Genomic DNA, 21,065 nt, shown 5'->3' with positions numbered 1-21,065 from the left:
GAGATACGCAGAGATCGGTATGTTTTATATATCGTTGAAAAGCTGCATCGACTACTCTTCACATGTGTAATATCTCGATTGAATGGCCTCTGTAGGGTATGTTGCAATTATTTTCATATACCATCTGAAAATTCGAACAATGACAGCGAAAAGTAAGCGTTTAAAATATCGTTATGCTTCCATAACTGTCTTCCCGGTTTCACATTATGTCATGTACACTTGTAAGCAATATGTATGATAAATGTTCACTCTCCGTAGTAGGGGTGGTACTGATAACGAGAATAATTTCGATCTTGTGTGCTTTTCCAAATCGAGAGGATCGAGACGGAGCCCAGGCTCGTCTCGATACTCATATGTCTATTTTGTACTTTTGCACCTTTTGTCCATCATATTAGATGCGTCATATTGCACTTTGCACTTTTAACATTGAATTCGCTAAGGCCTCTACCTACCTGCTTTCAGTTCCAGCAGTGTTTTACATTTTGTCCGCCATACTGAATTTTACACTTTTAGCATCCGATTCTACACAGCGACGTCGAATATCTCCATATACCTGATTTCAGATTCATAGCATGTTTCTTTTTAATTTGTGTCCGCCATGTTGGATCCGCCATGTTGGATCCGCCATTTTGATTTGTAAACATTTGGTGTCAGATTCGTATTTAGCTACTTCTCAAACCTATATATACCACGTCTCAAAACAATTACGCCATAGCTTCTTATTTTATCCACGTTTTCTGGTGTTTCGGAGCGAACCTTGTTCTGATCTTTAAATGGCCGCCGCGCCCCCTACAGGCCCCACTCAAGCGAGATATTTCACATGTGAAGTATACTCTGCGTGACCTTTCTAACGATATATAACACATGCAGATTCCCGCGTACCACTTCATGTACTTCCCTAGTTAGTATAATTCAGAATTTTGAATACATCGGTTTGATGACCAGTCTAAAAGTGGCTGATGATCGGTTTGATGACCATTCCCTCTCGATACAGCTCGCAATTTACTTATTATTATCGCCACACTTGGCGCTATTAGTCTAAACAGGGTGTAGAAGTTTTTCTTCTTCTTCTTCTTCTTTTTTACAAATTTTCCTCAACTTATTACAAACACCATTGCGCCCACTCGTATTTATGCTGTAATCTAATTTTATCATTGATCACCTATCATTCAACATGGTGGGTATAGGGTATAATTTAACAACAATTTCGTTCAGTGTTTCATTGTAATTTTTTATCGGGAAAACTCCATAGTCCAAACGCAAATATCATTATTGAAAGAACTAAACTAACTAACTCACTCACTCTATGGCCTATGGAACCCGGAGGTTCAATGCCGCGTTCACAAAGGCTCTCCACTGACTTCTATCCTTAGCTAACTGCATCCAGTTTATACTTTGTATGCCAATCTCTGCGAGATCCATCTTAATATTGTCCTCCCATCTGCGCCTAGGTCTTCCTAATGGTCGTTTTCCGATTGGTCTTCCAGTCAAGACTTTGAAAGCGTTTCTACTTTCTTCCATTTTAGCTACATGACCCACCCACCTAAGCCTCCTAGACTTGACGACCCTAACAATGTTGGGTAAACCATATAAATTGTAAGAACTAAAAAAAAAAAAAAAAAAAACACTTCTCTTGCTAAATGATCATTGTTCCATTTAGTACGGCGGATATATTGGCAGTGGAGCATTGTGTTGTGAGGACCCTAAACTTAACTCTAGATACAAGCAGCATATGGCCTTGGTGTTAAAAGTAACATCAAAGTCTTAGCTAAAAAGTAGTTATACATTTGCTACATACGAATGTATGAATTTTAGTACGTAATCGAATGGAAGAAGTCTCATTCAGTTGTAAGTGCTTTTTAAGTAAGTTCTCACTCTGTAAGGTAATAATCATTATTTAAAAAGAGATATGTCATCTAAATAATAACAGAAAGAAATAATTTAATACTAACGTTCATATTTACTGATTGCGTTATGTTCGTATTGTATAATTCCCACATTTTCTCAAGATGAGGTTTCATCATTTGGTATTCATTAGTTTTTGTCATCAAAGATACAGAGAAATTGACTGAAACACAGGTATCACTTTCAGGCCAACTAACGGGACACGGTAGCACTTTCCAGAAGATAACATTTTGATTCCTGAAATACATTCAAAATGGTACAATTCATTACGTGAAATCAGGATGTTTTACTATTATAATACACGCATAAAATATTTAACATTCTTTGGTTACATTCTAAAGACTAAAATATATTATAAATGCTACAAAATAAAGGAGGAATGAAGATAATACAAGGAAATCGAATAATCCAGAGATAAGTCACGTAGACGATTTTCTTCAGTGGATATTTACGTGATGTAGGATCAAACAAGGGTTGCTTTACAACACAGATGAATATTGCATATCATTAAGCAATATTGTATTATAATATAATTAAGTCTGCAGTTGGAAGGAGAAAACTAAAACCAAATTCAAAATAGTTTACTTCAATTTATATCTTTTTCCACTTTAAGAAAACTTATGTGAGATTGCGGAACTTACCGTTATCATACAGTAAGGTTAAGGAATGTTAAAGTAGAGATCTGCACGGGCCGAAATTTATTGCCCGGGCCTGGCCCGGCCCGTAAATTTATAATGTGAGACCCGACCCGAGTCCGAAATATGTTTTAGCATTTAGGCCCGAGCTTGGCCCGAGCTCATGCGATAATCAAATGAGCCCGAATTACAGAAACTTAATAATTAACGCAAAATTGCATCTTTATTTGCAGCAATAACAGGTTTAATTTTGCAGTTGTGTTTTAAAAGTTCTTCAGAAAGAATAGTCCAATAAATATCGCTGTATAGTATATTTACAAAGTTAGGCCCAGAAAGGCTCGAAAAATATGGTTGTATATTTAAAAATTTACTGCCCGGGCCCGAAGTAATATATGCTTTGTTGGCCCGAATCCGGCCCGTGGGCTCGACCTGAGCCAGTGCGGACCTCTATGTTAAAGTGAAGAAAATAGATTGCAAAATTGGTTTTCAGTTTCGCGTTCACCAACTTCTGATTTTGGACAAATAGATGAACGGAAACATTTCATTAAAATAATAATAATAATAATAATAATAATGAATTTTAAACATAGTCAAGAAGAGCGACGGGTTGTTTCAGAAAATGAATGTGCTTGTTACATGATTGCTGAAGTTCGGCATCTAATTTTATATATCGCTATGAATCCCTCAGCAAGTAATGTCGATTCAACTAAATCCCATCTTGACTCAATTTTGACGCCAGAAGTTTACTATTATACTTTTCAAAAATCTGACGTAGCTGGATAGCTAATGTCCTTGCTTAGCACTCCGAAACCTGTTGAATTTTGGATATATGTCCTTACAAGTAGACCTCATCACTTCGCCGTTGCGTTAGCAAAAGGAAACAACTACTGTCCTAGAGTAGGTTTGAATATAAGATATTGACAAAAATTTTAGCTGCTAATGAGCACTAGAAATATGGGAAAACGAAATAGAAACATGAATGTGGGAAAGCCATCTACAATATAATTTGATAGTTGCAAGACCAATATTTTTTCAAAATAGATGGAGGAACAATAGTTATGACTTCGACTATGTAAATCGAGTTAGGAGGGATGTTAGTATGGCATTTCAGATCACGGCCGCCATATTGAAATCCGCCATATTGGATCCACGTCAACTTTTTCAAATGGAAAGAGGGCCATGTGAGGTATCAAGCAACAATGATTTATTCCACCCAATCTCATACACTAATTAGTTTGTTCATATCTAGAACGGTTTACAACTTACAGTCCTTTGAATGTTGAAAAATTCGTTGCTTGTAGCAGACAACAGATAACTATAGTGACAATGAACATAGCTCCAGAGATAGCATTCTTGCAGGACAAAGTTACGGCAATGCGAGAAATGCAAGTCCTCAGCATTCATAAAATGGTCAAAACAGAATTTTGCAGAGCACCATGAACATTTAATAAAAATAAAGGTTTACAAATATCACAAAAGTTAATGCCGGGAATATTAAAAGCATACTTCTTCGGCACCTCGAAACATTCGATCGGATCATTAATATATCCTGATTTACAAACTGCATATTGAATCATTCATGTGAAGCGAGGAGACTGAAATTGATTGTACACAAGGGAATGTAGAGTGACAATAGTATCTCTGTCATGCAGTTTTGAATGGAAATTTTGGTCCTTTATTGCATAATCACATATGGTGCGCCAATATGTTTTGTATTGTATAAAAAAATACATCCAAAGGTTGAATTATGCCGGTGGTACCTTTTGGAATTTGTCGCACTTCCACTGATTTCCCAGGTGAAGCTGTTGTACGTCGCACCTCTTCATAATGCCCAGCTATCCACCATAAGTAAATTCCTGCTACCTGCATTCGGCCAATAGCAATTCACATACCATTCTCGCAGTTCATGTAATCCCATTTTACCAGATGTTGATGCTGTCACATATATATTGCCAAGTTTCTGCACTAACTTATTAAATCCAGTCTGCAATGTAATAGACAATATTCCGTTCTTTTCCTGGAGAACAATGAACAGCTTACCAACTAACTCTTCCTTTAAATTAATTAAAGGCATGTTTGGGTAGGAATGTGTCACAGCATTTACATTTATTGCAAGGGCCTCAATTTTCCTTTTGCCTTTTATATCCAAAGTTTTCGGGCGATGCATTTCAAATTGAAAACAACTTTGTTCAGCATTACAGACATATTTAAACTCAAAATTAGGCAACGTCTGTTTGATGCCATTAACGTAGTCTTCAGCAGTCTTCATTAGGTGTGGCTGGCGCTCATGATGAAGTGTTTTAAAGGTTGCCACTTTCCGTAGCCCGATATTATAATGTCGTTTGAAGTTCAGTAGCCAGGACTCCGAGGCTTTAAACTGTTCATACTCAATATCACGCTCAATGTGGCATGCCATTCGCTGAAGATCACTGTCTGATACCGTTTCAAAAGTACTTCACGTGCATGGATAAACTGCACGTACAATGTCTTCCGTAAAAGGGAACTCTTGTCTTCGCGTGATAGTCTTTTATTTTTTTCTTAACAACACGATCGTAGGTCCACTCGCTAATGCAAAATCGGTTACATATTGTCTTTTTAATGTGGTTTGGATGTTGTGTCTTGTAGTTAATAATTTGTTTCGTCTTCTCAACTGAGAGTGAAGCGCCTTTCTTGCGTTTCGCTGGTGATGGTCGCGTTTCTTGGACATTTGGTGTTCTGTCGGCATCTTCGGAATCTGTTGTGTGATTACCCCCTTCCGCTTCCATTCTATCTTCTTGATAGTTTATCTCATGATGTGCCTCCTCTAGAACATCCAGAGTATATTCCATTTCGAATTCCAGTTCTTCATCCGCTAGGAATCCAATTATGTCATCTGCGATTGCTCTTTCCTGTTCTGATATATTAGTTGCTTTGTGCTTGAACCGTAATGTCTGCAACTGCTGCAAGAGGTACATGACAACGTTTGCCTTATTTAACGCTATGTCGTGTCGTTTTTTAGTCCATATTTGTTGCCTGCACACACTCTTCCTAACACATACACGCACGCACCTCGTAGAATTACAGACACAATACAATAAATGAAATAGCTATTTCTCAAACAATTCCGAGTTCACGGGTAGAACTGACAGTGAGAATAAATATTTCCTGCACTTGTCTTCTTACAAAAGAGTTTGTCGCTGTAAACTGGTACACGATGCACGTAAGCTCCTACCTTATACCGTAGCTGTTACGACCAGGAATGACGTTGGCAGCCAATGTTGCTATTCTCTTCATCGTGCTGCCCCTACTGCTTATAGTTTCAGTTTGAATGTACAAACGCACACGAATTGGCGAGGTCAGAATCACTTTATGAATGCTGAGGGCCTGCATTTCTTGCATTGCCGTAATTTTGTTCTGTTAGAATGCTGTCTCTAGAGCTATGTTCATTGCCACTGTAGTTATCTCTTATCTGCCACAAACAATGAATTTTTCAACATTCAAAGAACTGTAAGTTGTAAACAGTTCTAGATATGGACAAACTAATTAGTGTATGAGATTGGGTGGAATAAATCATTGTTGCTTGATACCTTACATGGCCCTCTTCCCATTTGAAAAAGTTAACGTCGATCCAATATGGTGGATTTCAAGATGGCGGTCATGATCCGGAATGCTATACAAACATTCCTCCTAATTTTATTTACATAGTTGAAGTCATAACTATTGTTCCTCCATCTATTTCGAAAAAATATCGGTCTTGCAACTATCAAATTATATTGTAGATGGCTTTCCCACATTCATGTTTCTATTTCGTTTTCCCATATTTCTAGTGTTCATTAGCAGCTAAAATTTTTGTCAATATCTTATATTCAGCCCTACTCTAGGACAGTAGTTGTTTCCTTTTGCTAACGCAACGGCGAAGTGATGAGGTCTACTTGTTAGTCTTACCAGGAGAATAGAGTGATGTATTATAACTTCTTATGGGCTTTTCAGACTCAAAAGAAAATAACCAAGACAAAAACACCAACTTGTAAGAGAAACACGTCATTAAATGTCATTATTCGTAGGATAAGAGCACATTGCATTGCGTTGCGCAGTAATTATGTGTTTTCTTCACCAGTAGTAGCAATGTTACGGTGTTTACACGTCAAAGATAGCTATTGACGTGCTTGAATGTGTCAGAAAGATTCCAAAGGGATGATTCAATGATCATCGTACAAACTCAAAATAGTAGGCTTTGTGCTGCTAAACAAACAGATTGGTCAGTCCAACATAAAACTGGATTACAGATGAACGTCTGCCGTGCCTGCAAAGGATATGTCAAGCATTTGTTATGTTCTAAAAATCTTGGTGACTTTTTGATTCTAATGATGGATGCTTTTCTCTTCTTCTCTTTCTGCTGTTGCTATCCCTTTTTATAATTGAGTCCGCAAATTGGACGAAATTATTTTATTTATTTATTATTGATTTATTTCGATTTGTTTTACATGTCGAGGTTAACGCTATATATGAAGCCTTATCAACCACCTAAATATGATACAAAATTCAAAGTTATAGTTTAAAGTAACAAAAAAAGTAAAAATAAATTACAAGGAAGAAAACAAGTGCTCACTTACACACACATACACAACACAAATATTATAGGGCCACACTAAAACAATGCATACATACGTGTTACAATATGTAATAAATGTTAAGTTTTATATCCTTACGACGAGGTTCTTTATTGGTTCTTCTGTCTCTGTGTCCATTCAACCCTGCTTCGATAACAATAAATTGTAAACTGCTCTTTGAAAATACGCTACAGAGCTAGACTCACGTATCAAGGTTGGCAAAGCATTTACGACAAATCATGATAAGTATGTATGATTTCGAGAAATAAGTAAATCTATGAAGATGAATTGCAAGCTGGTCGTTAAAAAATGATCTTGTGTCCATGTCACAATAATCACTTAAAAAATGGTGTTTTATGAGGTAAGAAGGTTCTGTAAAAGTTTTATAGAGCAGTACAACCGAGTACAATTTACGCCGTTGCTGCATCTTCAGCCATTGTAGCTTTTCCAAGAATGGCGTTACGTGATCAGAGAATTTTAAAGTAAAAATAAAACGTATGCAGCATTTTGTACCCGCTGCAAACGGTTTTGTAAATGTATATCAGCGTCAGTTAAATTAGTGTCACACGTACCACTATCGTTTGAACAAGAGTCTTTTCAACTGCATTGGTGAAAAAGTTTTTGACTGAAAGAATGAAGAACTCCAAAAACCTTCTTCCATGATGTGTTAATTTATTAAATTATATATTTGCCAAGATTTTTCACAGAGAAAGGGTAGGGAATATTTACGCTGTCTAAAGTTATATTGGGAACAAGTGAAACATCTATTAACGTAGTCGCACGTTTGGAAGTAATTAAAATTGACTTTGGTTTGACTGGATTTATAATCAAACAATTATCTGCTGACCAATTATCCAAGTTACTCAAGTCTTCGTTCATCTTTGTTATACATGTATCTATTTGCCTTAGTGAAGAAGATAGATACAATTGAACATCATCCGCATACATGTGATATTCATAGTGTTATAGAGATTGTGGTAAATCATTATCATAAAGACAGAAAAGAAGAAGCCCTAAAACACTACCTTGTGGAACCCCTCAAGAGAGATTACGCTGACCAGAAACTAAGTTGGCAACTACCATATACTGTTTTCGGTCGCATAAATAATTTTGGATTCACTTAGCAGCTGATGTAGAGAAACTAAATTTTTACAGCAAAATGTTGTGCTTTGCTATAATCGAAAGTTATGATACATGATATTTCTTGATCGATGTCTTCCAGAAATTCTTGTAAATTCTAAAGCGGCCTTGTACCGTCTGGTCTACACGAAGTTTCTAAATAAACAAATAAAGAAACACATTTAGAAGCCAATATGATTCACCACTGTTTCTATTCTAATGCAGCTCATATTTTACATCTCAAAATGTGGTTTAAAGAAATTATTTCCATTTGTTATAAGCTAAAAATGGCTATAAGCGTTTCCCTAAAATAGTTCATAAACATAACCTTCACAGTTAGTATTTACTTACGTTATGCCAAAGTTCCAATTTATAATGTCGTTCAGATATGTTTTGCAATATACAGTTGACATTTCTGCCACCATATTCTTGAACTGACCAGAATATTTCTCATAAAACTGAAAGAAAGAAAAACAATCCATGTAGAATTCTAAAAGTAATTGAGTTTGAAATAAAATTCATTTATTAATCTGGTTTAGAAATTTACATTTCTTTGTTTCATTACTAACATTATTCGTTACCTAAAATTATCGACAAAGGGCCAAATGACATTATTCCTCTTTTATGAGTTAATTAATTGAGGAAAATCTACTCAAATTAATTTAATATATTTAAGATTCCAATTGGCAAACCATTGTTCAATATGTAGAGGTTATTGTGTGATAAAAAGAGTCCAAGAGGGAGAGGGTTCAATGATCTCCGTACGAATTCGAAATACAGCCATTCCATTTGTAACGGAGGTTACACTTTTACTACTGCAAAGTGATATATTATGTAAATAAAACTTGTGTTGTCCGTGTTGTTATAGACCAAACAATAAATACCCATACCACCATTTAAACTATAAAGATACATGTGGAAATATCACATCGTTATGGAGAAAAAACGTTATTTGTTGAGTAACGGAGGTTACATTTTTTGGGAACAGGTTTAACTCTTTGTACTCTTGCAATCAGAACTCTGGTTTCTTGTAGCACCGAAACTATTGCCGTTCGATTTTTCTGTTTATTAAAAGGTAAAACTATGAACTGAAAGCACAGTTGTGAGGAGAAAAAATAATATTTGATTTATTTCTGATATGTTTCTTGTGTAATGGAGGTTAAACGTGGTTTGTAACGAAGATTACAAGTAATTTGAGAACAGTGACTGAACTACTCCTGAGGTACTATATCGTAATATAAATCGGTTTATGTTAATACAATAATTATTTGTATCATACATACAACTGTAGGCAGTCTATAACATATATATAACGTCTAATACTAATACCAAGCAAGACAAAGACTTGCAAGACGAGATCTCTGTAATACTAAAATCGTGGGTGTAAAGAAAAGTGCATTACATAGCACAAATAAGACAACCAGTCTATTGATAACTGATACCAAGCTCATGATTTCCACTCAAGAGCAATACAAAATATTGTGCAGTGAAGTTGGAAAGTATTAAAAACTATTATAGAACATAAGATACAAAATAACTTCACGTAACGGAAGAAAAACATATGAAACTGTTACTTGCGTAAAATAATTAACAGAAATAAATATACTCCATCAAGTTTTAAAGTTTGTTTCTAGAAGATCGGTTGATATTAATGAAATATTCACTTTTCATATACATCAAATTGATGCGAAAATTTGTACAATATCCTGTTTCTTATTATCTACAGCTTTGCAGAAGTAAAATTTTGTCTATTTGCTCGTAACTAACATACTTTTCATTATGTTCATCAAGCTGAAACAATGTACCGTCACTTCCACACAATTTTAGAAATGCCATCAGGACTTCATCATCTTCACATTCAGTCTGACAGATGCCTGCATATATAGGCAATTTTACTTGAAATCAATCAGGACCTAAGTTTCTGGCTTTGTATTATGTGCTGAGAGTTCGAATTCCGATACAGGTTTTTTAACTGATGGCTCAAGAACATCAGAATAGTTCATTTGTATTCTAGACAATGTGTTACTATCATCATCGTCATCAGTGTAAACATCACTATACTTTAAATGTCTTTGAGGTAGTGTTTGTATGGCTGGTTGCTCAGTCGATCTCGAAGAAACATGTAATTTGATTAAGTTGGACGTTGCGGTAAGACCAATTAAAATATTATTTTCATCCATTTTCTCAAAGTGATGGAAGTTGTGTATTCCAATGATATCCAACGTTTGTTCAGGAAGAGGCGAGCCGTTTCTTCAACATCAGCTTGAGATATCAAGTATAAAAAACACATTAACAGTTTTAGACAAATTGGCAGCATGGTCACAGAATTCTTGTGCAGAATTAATTTGTGTGCCTTTATTATTACGTTCTGAAGGTTTAATGTGACTAAGAAATCTATTGTTTCGATTGTACACGAATTTACATCATTCGTTTGTGTAACGGAGGTTACATCGTGTCAGTGTCAATTCAAGACATGTAACCTCCGTTACACCTTTTAAAAAGGAAATATTATATTTATAAACTAGTTATTGTAGATGAGGCATTAGTTACGTCTTCATCATTACTCTCCGCACGTTTGGTGCAAATAACACACCTATGTTCCATTTTATATGAATTAATCAATATTTGTTGTAATCGTGTTGTTACACATCAAAACCTGTATAAGTTTAAAACAGTACCTGCCTTGACAATATTTATTGCTTTCTTGAAAAATGCAAGTGAGCTTCTTTCGTTCCTCCCAAGAATATGTTACTTTACTTCGTCCACTAAATTGATACAAGCTATCCAAATTCATTATATTTGAACGAAACTTTGACTATGCGCGAACAGTTTTATTTAGTGATACAAATATATAACAAAGAGGTACAATAAATGCACAAATAAGTTGTTTTTATACAATATAAGGATGATCAACTCCAGTGTAGATAGCATTATTCTTCAGATTTCATGTCAACGTTCCTCGTGAAATTCCTACTTTTCGTGGAATGGCTGAATAGTAAACTTTGTGTAGTTAAACAAACAGTTTGGCCCGTCAGGCATAAAACCAGATTACATATGAACGTCTAGCGTGTCTGCAAAGAAGGATATTTCGAACATTGTTTTGTTCTACAAAATCTTCTGTTCTGTAAACATATTTAACAACGTTTAAGTGTTATCAATGTTTGTTATAAATGTTTATCTATTAGATTTTGCAAATTTCTTCATTAAAAACTTCTTAAATAGGAAAGTGTAGATAATTTTTTTTCTTAAACCCCAATTCTTTCTTTTGAATAACCCTACTTGCTGGTCTAGTAGTTAGCGCGCCCGCCTATGTTGTGCAGGGCCCGCATTTTGTTCCCAGAGGGACACCAATGAAATTTGAACATATTACAGTGGTTTAACTTCTACCTAAAACTGTAGATACACGTCTCATATCAACTCAGTGCTGGAAAGGGCCGAGCTAAATTCCAGCGAACTAACTTTTGTGAATACGTTTTTCCTAACGTTGTATATGATCTTAACATTTGATATGCATAAACCTGCATATGAAGTATTTTTAAAACGAAGAATTGAATGATTTCTGGAGGTTCTATACATGATCAGGGCTGTAGCCAAAGGAGAGACACTCGCGAATATCCGATTACGTATGAAAGTAGTGTACCAGAAGGCAGTATAAAACAGTACTGTAGAGGAAGCCTACCTTAAATTGCTCTCGAACCTAATTTGAGGAATATTCCCTCTTTCTACCAAGAGAAGACGTACAAAGTTTGGCAAAAAGCATGGATATAAGGCACCAGATCTATTTAGATTAGGTCATCTACTTTGAAATACAACAAGAGAAAAAGAGAGAGAGAGAGAGATCATTTGATTATTTATCAAATGCTTTCGTATTCTTTTTTATGATCATAATGTATACTTAAATATTTTTAGAGTGATTTTTTATAAAGGTAACCAAGAAAGTTCTGTCGTTTTTACACCCACCATCGTCGAACATCGATGTTACCTAAGACGTACCTGGAAGATCAAGGATAGTTCCCATCAACATCGACTACCTTCTGCCAACGTTCTGGAGGGCCATGGATTCCATTGCTGTCGAATTTGTTGGACCGTGAAGTGAAGAAGATATCGAGTGCATTTTGCACCTCTATTAGGGATTTGAACTGGCGTCCTCTAAGGTGATTGTCCAAGGAATGGAACAGGTGATAATTGGTCGGTGCAATATCCGGGGAGTATAACGGATGCAATAGTGTTTCCCATTCAAGGCGTAGAATGGTGTCCCGGGTCATCCTAGCCACGTGTGGCTTAGCGTTGTCCTTTAACAGAACCCCTTTCCGATTCAGAAGTGCTGGCTCCAGAGTTTTGAGTTTTTCTTAAGCACAGTTCAACTGCTGACAGTAAACACTTGCATTAATGCTCTGACCAGCTGGTAGCAGTTCTCGATGCACGATGCCGCGAGAGTCCACCAAACAGAAGAATTTTCTTCTGGTGCAGTGAGGTTTCGGCTTTTTTAGAACCGTTCATGGGATACTAACCAATGATGACGGCGCCGTGGACCTTCGTACAGGACTCACGTCTCATCACATGCCAACACGCTGTCCAGAAATGGTTCCTTCCTCAGGCGAGACAGCAAAGAAACACAGGTGTCTGCTCACATTGCCTTCTGGCCAGAGTCAAATCTTGTGGGACTAATCGACCCAACTTGTAGTGCTTCCCAAGTTGATGGAGGTACTTCCGAATGGTTTTTCCACTCACATTGAATTGTACCTCCCAGTTCCTCGCATGTCTGGCCACTGCTCACCTCAATTGCTGCCTCAAGATCTTCATTCTGTACATGTGTTTGCCTTCCGGTACGTGGTGGGTCTTCGAGTGTTTCGTCACTGTCCTTAAACTTGTTAAACCACCGCTGCACTGTCCGCGTAATCACGACACTCTCACCAAAGGCCTGGCATATTTTCTGCCAAGCTGCAGCTGGGTCTGACCCCAGTTTGAACTCGTACACCATACATGCTTTTATGACGCTCTGTGGAGGTCCTATGTTCACTCCATCCTTACGGAAGTTCACGATGTAACTGAACTGCTACAACCAGGTAGTATGCTGGATATACCCACACCAACAACTGACCTCCTTATCTCCATTCGCATTCAAGTCGCGGTGTGAGGGCCAATTGAACACAGACCTCCACAAAAAGCGACGAAACTTTCTTGGTTACCTTTATAGAACTTCGATGGTCATGCTTGTATCAATATATATCCATCAATAGTTAATAATATGGGAACCAATCATGAATAAGGATCTTCCCCGTACACTCAAACTTTCAATCATAAAGTTCGGATCATATCCTAATTTCTAAACAGTTGAGCTGTTAATCAAATGAACATTAAAATGAACTTTCGTAAAATATAACAAAAAATGTGATAAAATCTCTTAGAAGTGTATGATAAACACACTTGCATTTGTGACTACTGCTTTAAAATTCATAAAAGGGTTTCCAGATTTGGGAAAGATCTGGGCGCATGGGCGCACGGTGTACAAAGCTCCGCAGCAAATACTTTTAGTATTGTATGAAACACAATTCGGCACCCACGCCGCTCACCCCCACCCTATCTACCCCCCACTACCCCTCTACCTGACCCTTAGAGAGAGAACACGTTTGACGCTCAGCTCTGGCTAGGTTAGGCGTTTTAGGAAGCAGTGTTGTCTTTTGTACGCCGCGCGCCTTACACCGACACTGTTTTTACAAACTTTTTATGTACTTGTTTTAGTGAAATCGTCTTGTTTTGCGTTTCATGTGGCCTTGTGTTGTGTGTTTTTAATGTATTATAATTTGAATCTGTAAATAGACCTATTACTTTGTAGAATTTTGTGGTAAAGATATTTTGGCTTCAATGGAAAATGAAGAAAGAAATCGTTTGCTTTCTTTACTTGATAGCGTCAAAAAAGAAATCGAAGAAGAAGAAAGAAATGCTGAACCTGGTATAGAGACTTTGCGTAGACATTTGTTTGCAAATAACGAAGATGATAGTAGAAGTAATGAACCTTAGTGATGGGCTGAATCGAATTCTTTAGCGAATCGAATACGTATTCGAATACTGTACAAACGAATCGAATTCGAATTCGAATACTACGAATACACCATATTATATATATAGTCTATATATATATATATATATATATATATATATATATATATATATATTGTGTGTGTGTGTGTGTGTGTGACCAATTAATATTGCACATTCATAATCACCTTAAGGGATTTATGGGGAAATGATTGAAGAAATAGTAATAAATTATTTGTATTCGAACGTTTTCATGGTAGCTTCGGTACAAATACACGCAGTTGTTTATTATTGTTTCACGATTCATTATCAATGTTCACAGGAGACTGGCTAAATAGTTAGAAAGTAGGTGCAACAATATTTATTGAATTTATTAAAGACAAGATGAGGTTGAAACAACGTCTTCCCTCTATAAGCTCGGATAGCTGGACTCTGAAGAACTCGGTGAATTCGAATTCACGGAAAGAGATGGGGATAGACAGAGAGAGTATTTCAGGAGGGTTCTTTCACGCGCGAAGTGGATTGGTTGGATATTGAACTATTGTTTCTTGTACTGCACGAGAGTGAACCTTGCTGCCTTGACAATAAGGGATAATTTTGCAAACAGTAGGAGACGTTGACAAGTAGGTCAAGGCGGATGGGAACACTTGAATAAACCAAGTTTTTACTTCTGCTATTATTGAGGCACAGCGCTTAGTGTATTCGGTATATTCGATTCAAGAAGCGAATTCTTTACCCGAATTCGCAGTGTTGCACAGGCGCAACGACAACAATATTACCAACGATAGATAAATTACAAGAGAGAAAGTATTAAGCCAAGAATAGTTCTTTAATTTAATTTCTCAATAAAAAAAGGACTAGATCAATCACTGCGAAAGAATAAAGAATACTTGTAGCTAAACGAGAATGTGGAAAAGGTAAATTAAATAAATAAATAAATATTTTTAAATACTTAATTTGTAATAGGCCTACCGTAAGGTGAATCGAATACAAGTGGCAAAACACCATGCTTGAAGTGAATGCTTCGAGATCTACAGTCAGTGACAAAAGTTCTTTCCCTTAAATAAAAATTCCTTCTGCGAATAGCTTTGGAAATGATTTGAGTACAGTTTTCACTAAATTAGAGATGGCGTGATTTTCTGCAAATTACAAAAAAAAAAAAAAAAAAAAAACTCAAATTAGTAAATTCGTTTGAAACTTATAAACGAAAGAAACTTCACCGAAAGGAAAGAACCTTTGTCGCTGACAGTACATCTGGACGCTAGTGTCACTGATAGGAGAAAAACGTAATAAAAATACCTATATTTCAATTAGATGAAAGAACAGTCATTTACATTATTTTGAAATCATTTATGCCAATTTAAAACTATCCTATACATTAAGTTCCATTTAGTTACATTGTTATAAAAATAGCAAAATTAACATCTTTGTTATCATATTCTCCGCATTAAAAAAAAAAAAAAAAAAAAATTCGTTACCAAAGCCTGTAACTTCGGCGTCAGACCGTCACGTCTGATAGATTATGTCCTTCGGCGATTACTCTTCCTGGAATAGGGATGAGAAAGGCAGCAGTACGAGTCTTTGTGAGATAATCACACTGGCGCAAATCCCGAGTGATGTCCTTCGGGGTGTGGTACATGCCTCCCAATAATCAGATTTAAAATGTGTTTTTAGGGGGGGGGAGAAATGAGATTTGTACCCGACCGCCACAAAGGGGGAACAAACCCCCTCTCAATTTGACCTTTTTGGCACACATCATACACGAACGCTGGAAAAATGGATAAACTAAGCTCCACTGACCAAGGAAAATTAAGCTAGGTGAACACTGAGGAACCGGGCTCGATGCTCCACCTGCACTCTTGTATATACAGAGATAAAAACAATAAACTTTGTTTTTAAGACTTTATTTCCGAGAAAAATAAACAGAAAAAGCAAATATTTCAATGCATATGTATAGATATTCTAGGGCGGGCACATATATAGTCTAGGGGGCTCAGGCCCCCCTTAAACATGAATGACTTCAACACTGTAATGCAGTCTCGCGACTTGTCCTTTGGACATTAGTACGAGCTTGACATCAACTTTGCAACCAATTTTATATATTACGAATTACAAATGGAAAAATGCTTTCTTCTTGCATATACCTTCCTAGAATATTAGAGGGTATGTTATTAGTAATTAATGCGAATTAATATTATTTTACAACATTTACATGAATTGAGTAGTAGCATAGTAAAATTTTGCAAATACGAGCAACTTAAATGATTATATCTCTTTGGAAAAAATAAACCGGATTGATTATAAATGCATTACATTTAATGGAAATCAATGAAAATTCCGAGCAATATAAACTTTGCAACTTCTCAGTTATCTCAGAATTAACGTCGCTCCGGGGACAGAAATTACGATCATTGCCTTATTTTAATGTACCACTCAACATTCACCTAGTGTGACTCAGGGAAATCTCTCAGCATGGTCGGGCTAGCATTCTTATACCGGTATTCTCCGATAACGACGAAAGACGCTTTCACGGGACCAGCCAACACCACCTAGATTTCTGAAATCTAGGTTGTGTTGCAGCAGCACGTATGTTTTCAATGGTGCACGCAGTTAAGATTTTGTTTTGGGAGGGGAAGGGGGGATTGTAAATCCGAAGTAGAGTTTTGCAATCTTAGTAAAATATTTCAACAGAAACAGTTTTAAAGTTGAAGTGTCTGCTCGACGATTTAAATTTGAAAAGAAAGTTGATTTGAAGGAGTGACACTCCACAATTAGGGAGGTCTGGCAGAATCCCTGATAATCTTAAATTAAGTAAAAGATCGATTAAGGTGCAGTTGTGAGTAAAAATGAATCATTCGCGCATTTTGAGATAAAGTGGAAACATTTCAAATACAGTTTCCGTATCCGTGAAGGCATGTAAATGTACTTTTGCAGGGCAATACAGAACCAGATTGCTTTGATAGTAAGTAAGTATTTTGAAGTGAAGAGAGAATTTGACGCTCTTTTCCTATTTCTCCATAAACATCTTGGTTATATTTCTTTCCTCTTTTTCTTTTTACGCGAATTAATGCTGAGCAAGTGGTAGCGAGTGAAGTGTGGTTAGTTCAAGACAGGTTACATTCTTTCGTTTCTTATGGTTAATAGAAAAAAGAAAATTTTGTGTTGAGAGAAAAAAAGAATTATTCCTTCATTCATTAACAGGCCTTCAGAGAAGAAATGGGTGCATGACAATGGTTATTTGGTTTCACAAATATTGGATTAGTAGGCATGTGAGATAAATAGAAGATATCAACTGTGCAACTAGCACACGCCTAATATATTCTCGACCTACGGTACGAAGTGAGGTGGGATGATCAATCTCACGGTAGACCACCTTTATCTTCCGAAGGTGCCCAGGAATACCAAGACGACGGCGCGACGCTGGCACTCAATTTGATAGAAGGTTGAATGCATCTCAGAGCGCCAGGCATAGGAACAATGCGAGAAAGTCTGTAGTATCCTGGCCGGGATATGAATCTGGACCTGATTCGTAAGATGCGCTACCGTCTGAGCCATGGCAACTCATTACTTCTGATCATATCGCCAACCACATAATAAATATCACGATTTTTATACCTCCTATTTACACATGAAAAGATAGATTTTTAAGGGGCTAAGAAAATTTAAGGGGAGGCAGTCCACCTACTCTTTTAACTGACTATGTGCCTGTACATAATTTGATTTTTTCAGCAATTTTTGTGAACTTGATAAAAAAAATCTTAAACGTATAAATAAAAATGAAATAATTTAAGTCGTAAATCTTCACACATTTTATAAACGCTTTTATTGTTACGGAATGTCAGCACAGTTGCTCCAATCATGCTTATATTATCCCTGTCTGTCCAAACAAAGAGCTGTTCTCAGGCTAAAAATTAATGAATTTGTATAAAATACAGACAGGTACGAGTCGGCAAATTACTATATAAGAGGAAGGGCAAGGAGCAATGGGTATGTGTATAACGTTTTGTTTATTTGTTTATCGCTTTCTTTCTTCTGCATGGAGTACGGCCAGGCCTAGTGTATTCGGTGTATTCGATTCAAGCACTCTTGCGCAGGCGCAGCGGGAACAATATTGCCAACGATAGCTGCAAGAAAAAAAAAGAAGGGAAGAAAAAATTAAAGCGAAAGTCAATAATTATTTGCTATTGTATGTTAGGGATCGTTTCTTTCGCTTTTATATTCAGAAAAAAATGAGGTCTAGAAACCCTGTAAAAGAATAAAAGTCATCATTTCTTGTAGCTGGACTAAGATGTAGGGTAAAATAGATAACCTAAAATATGACTGAATTGGTAACACTGCAGGTGAATTCGAATACTACAGTATCCGAGTCTTCTGTCTGCTTTGCAGCTTTCGCATTGTGATTGTAGTCAACGTTAGCAGCGGAAGTCTGTTGCTTTCTCGGGCTGGAGGCAAGGAAATGGAAGAGAGAGAAATGTGTAATTCTTTGCTATTTGTTATATTCTCATGATGGAGATTTAGCGTGGTACGGAATATTAAACAACACTTTTTTTTCGAAAATAAATTGTGAAAAAACGAGTACAGCACAAAGTAACAAAAGCGAATACAAAAAGAATTCGAATTCTTTTCCGTAGTACTCGAGGTATCCGAATTCTTGAGTGAATCGAATGAATCGAATTCGCTGTATTCGATTCGGCCCATCACTAATGAACCTGAGCAAGAAGATGTCATCGAAGGGGAAGGATCTCATCAGTCCGAAGATGAATTAGAACACAGTGATCACGATACGGAGTCAGAAACGTCTGCTAATGAAGAAACTGCAATAGAAGATGATAGTGATGGAACAGTAAACCGGAATGTGTTAATTGGAAAAGACAAGGAAACTGAATGGAATGCTCACATGAACGATGCTAATTTACGTGGAAGAGTTCGAAGACAAAATATTATTCGAGCGGAAAGAATAGGAGTGCGTCTTCCTAGCTTTGGCAACGAAAACTCCATACGAAACTTGGAAGCTACTTTTCCCTGACTCGCTCATTGACGAAATTGTTGAGTACACCAATGTTTGGATACGGACAAATAGAGCAAATTATGCTCTTGAAAGGGGCGCTAAAGAGACTATAGCACGGCCAACAAGAGATGGTCTCTGACGTTTGTTACTACATGCGGTGGGACATTGTAGCCCCTACTTTGATACCAGTGTTACCAACCACGATCACTCTGTCTTATACCATTAATTAAATTGCCACTACAGTGGCACCGAAAAAAACCCTTGACACGCGAGTAGTGGCAATGTCACTGCGAGCTGTCAGAGACGTTCTCTTACTGGACGCACTATAACCGATTAGAAATCCATGCTGTTATGGGCTTGTTATTTCTTGCCGGTGTGCTGCGGTCCTCGCATACACGTATGGAAGATCTACGGGCAAACGATGGACTAGGAATTGAGTACTTTCGTTCCACAATATCAGTCAAACGTTCCATTTTATATTCATTTCTTGTAATAAAGTCGTTTTCCCAACTTTTAGTTTTTTTTTTACCTGTAACTGCTTAAAATGATGTTTAAATAAATTTTGTTTAAAAATTTGTCAAGTTTGAAAGTTTTTAACATATAAATTGTTTAAAAAACAACTTAGGACTGAAAAATTACAGTAAATATGACTTTAGAGACCAAATGAGTGTATGTGGTACTTTGTACGCCACGCGCCCTATTACGTAACTTTTCCTTATGCGCCCTATTAAGGGTTAAAAGTGCGTCGGAGCAAATTTTTAATAAATGGCATCCCCTCTTACACAGCAGACAATGGCAATGGTAATACAATGGAATTTTAACAGAGGCCAGTGAGTCCCTGATTACTTCTCCGCCAAAGGTCCGCTGTTTCCGGTTTGGCTTAGCCGGTGTTAGTCTTGTAGTGTAAAAATAATACTGCGGCACTGTTGGAGAACGAGGTGAATGAATGAAAGATTGTGACAATACGAAGAGCTCCACGATGTATTTTCAATATACCTGTGCTGTTAGTAACATCTTGCCTCTCATGGTAAACGCGAGGCATTGAGGTATTAATATTGATAACAGTATTATTTGTCAGTCATCAGTCAAACTTTTTATTTGCTATGAACAATGACTTAGCATAGGTATTACAGCCTCTTCAAAATCCAGTGTATCAGACAGATACGTCTATACTGCAGTTTCTAGTGTGCATATGTAATAAATATCTAAGTCACTGACTTTCAGAATATGTATTCGTTTTTATTTTGAGCTATGAGCAAAATTTTACGCAGTAGATTTGACATTTATACCAAACTAGCGTTGATTACGCTTCGATGCATTGAAATAAAAACTTGAAATGCACAACTCCTTATGTCAAGTATGTGGTAAAAATGATAATAAAAATTGAATATTACTATTGTGGGCTGAATTTGGACTTAAACGTCATCAGAAGTTTCACACTTCATCTCAGCGACCCCGAAAACTATGGATTCGATACTAATATTGGTTATTTTCGAACATTTTTATATAGTTCCTTATCCCCTAAGTTACACCATCAAAGTGAAATGATAAAAACACTCCCAGGTCTGAACCTCAGCCATGTTGAAAATTTGATCGAGAACGGTCGGGTAGTTCAAGCGGTGCGAAGTCACAAACATAAACACTTTCATTTTTCTATGTATAGATAACAAACAATGCATTATATTTTCTGTAATCCATCATGGAAATAGTTTTGTGAGTTTATAAATTTTCTGACAAAATTTACATTAAAAGAAGTGCAACCATCTGTTT

At 36.6% G+C, this 21,065-nt stretch overlaps 1 protein-coding gene across 2 annotated transcripts in view; it reads right to left on the bottom strand.

Annotated features, from left to right (window-relative positions):
- LOC145673477 (uncharacterized) overlaps positions 1–21,065 on the bottom strand; it is a 493,254-nt gene that overhangs the window by 20,515 nt on the left and 451,674 nt on the right. For both annotated transcript variants that reach the window (XM_081743210.1, XM_081743209.1), the window contains exons 7-8: positions 8,600–8,706; positions 1,953–2,142 (exon numbers count right to left, since the gene is read on the bottom strand). In XM_081743210.1, coding sequence (XP_081599336.1) covers positions 1,953–2,142; positions 8,600–8,706 — 297 coding nt within the window. The remainder of the gene's footprint in view (positions 1–1,952; positions 2,143–8,599; positions 8,707–21,065) is intronic.

Source organism: Thermobia domestica, chromosome 16 (assembly GCF_964235325.1).
Source record: "Thermobia domestica chromosome 16, izTheDome1.hap1.1, whole genome shotgun sequence".
Lineage (NCBI taxonomy): Eukaryota > Metazoa > Arthropoda > Insecta > Zygentoma > Lepismatidae > Thermobia > Thermobia domestica.
Note: the sequence above shows the minus strand (reverse complement) of the source record. Positions and strands in the feature narration are given on the sequence as shown.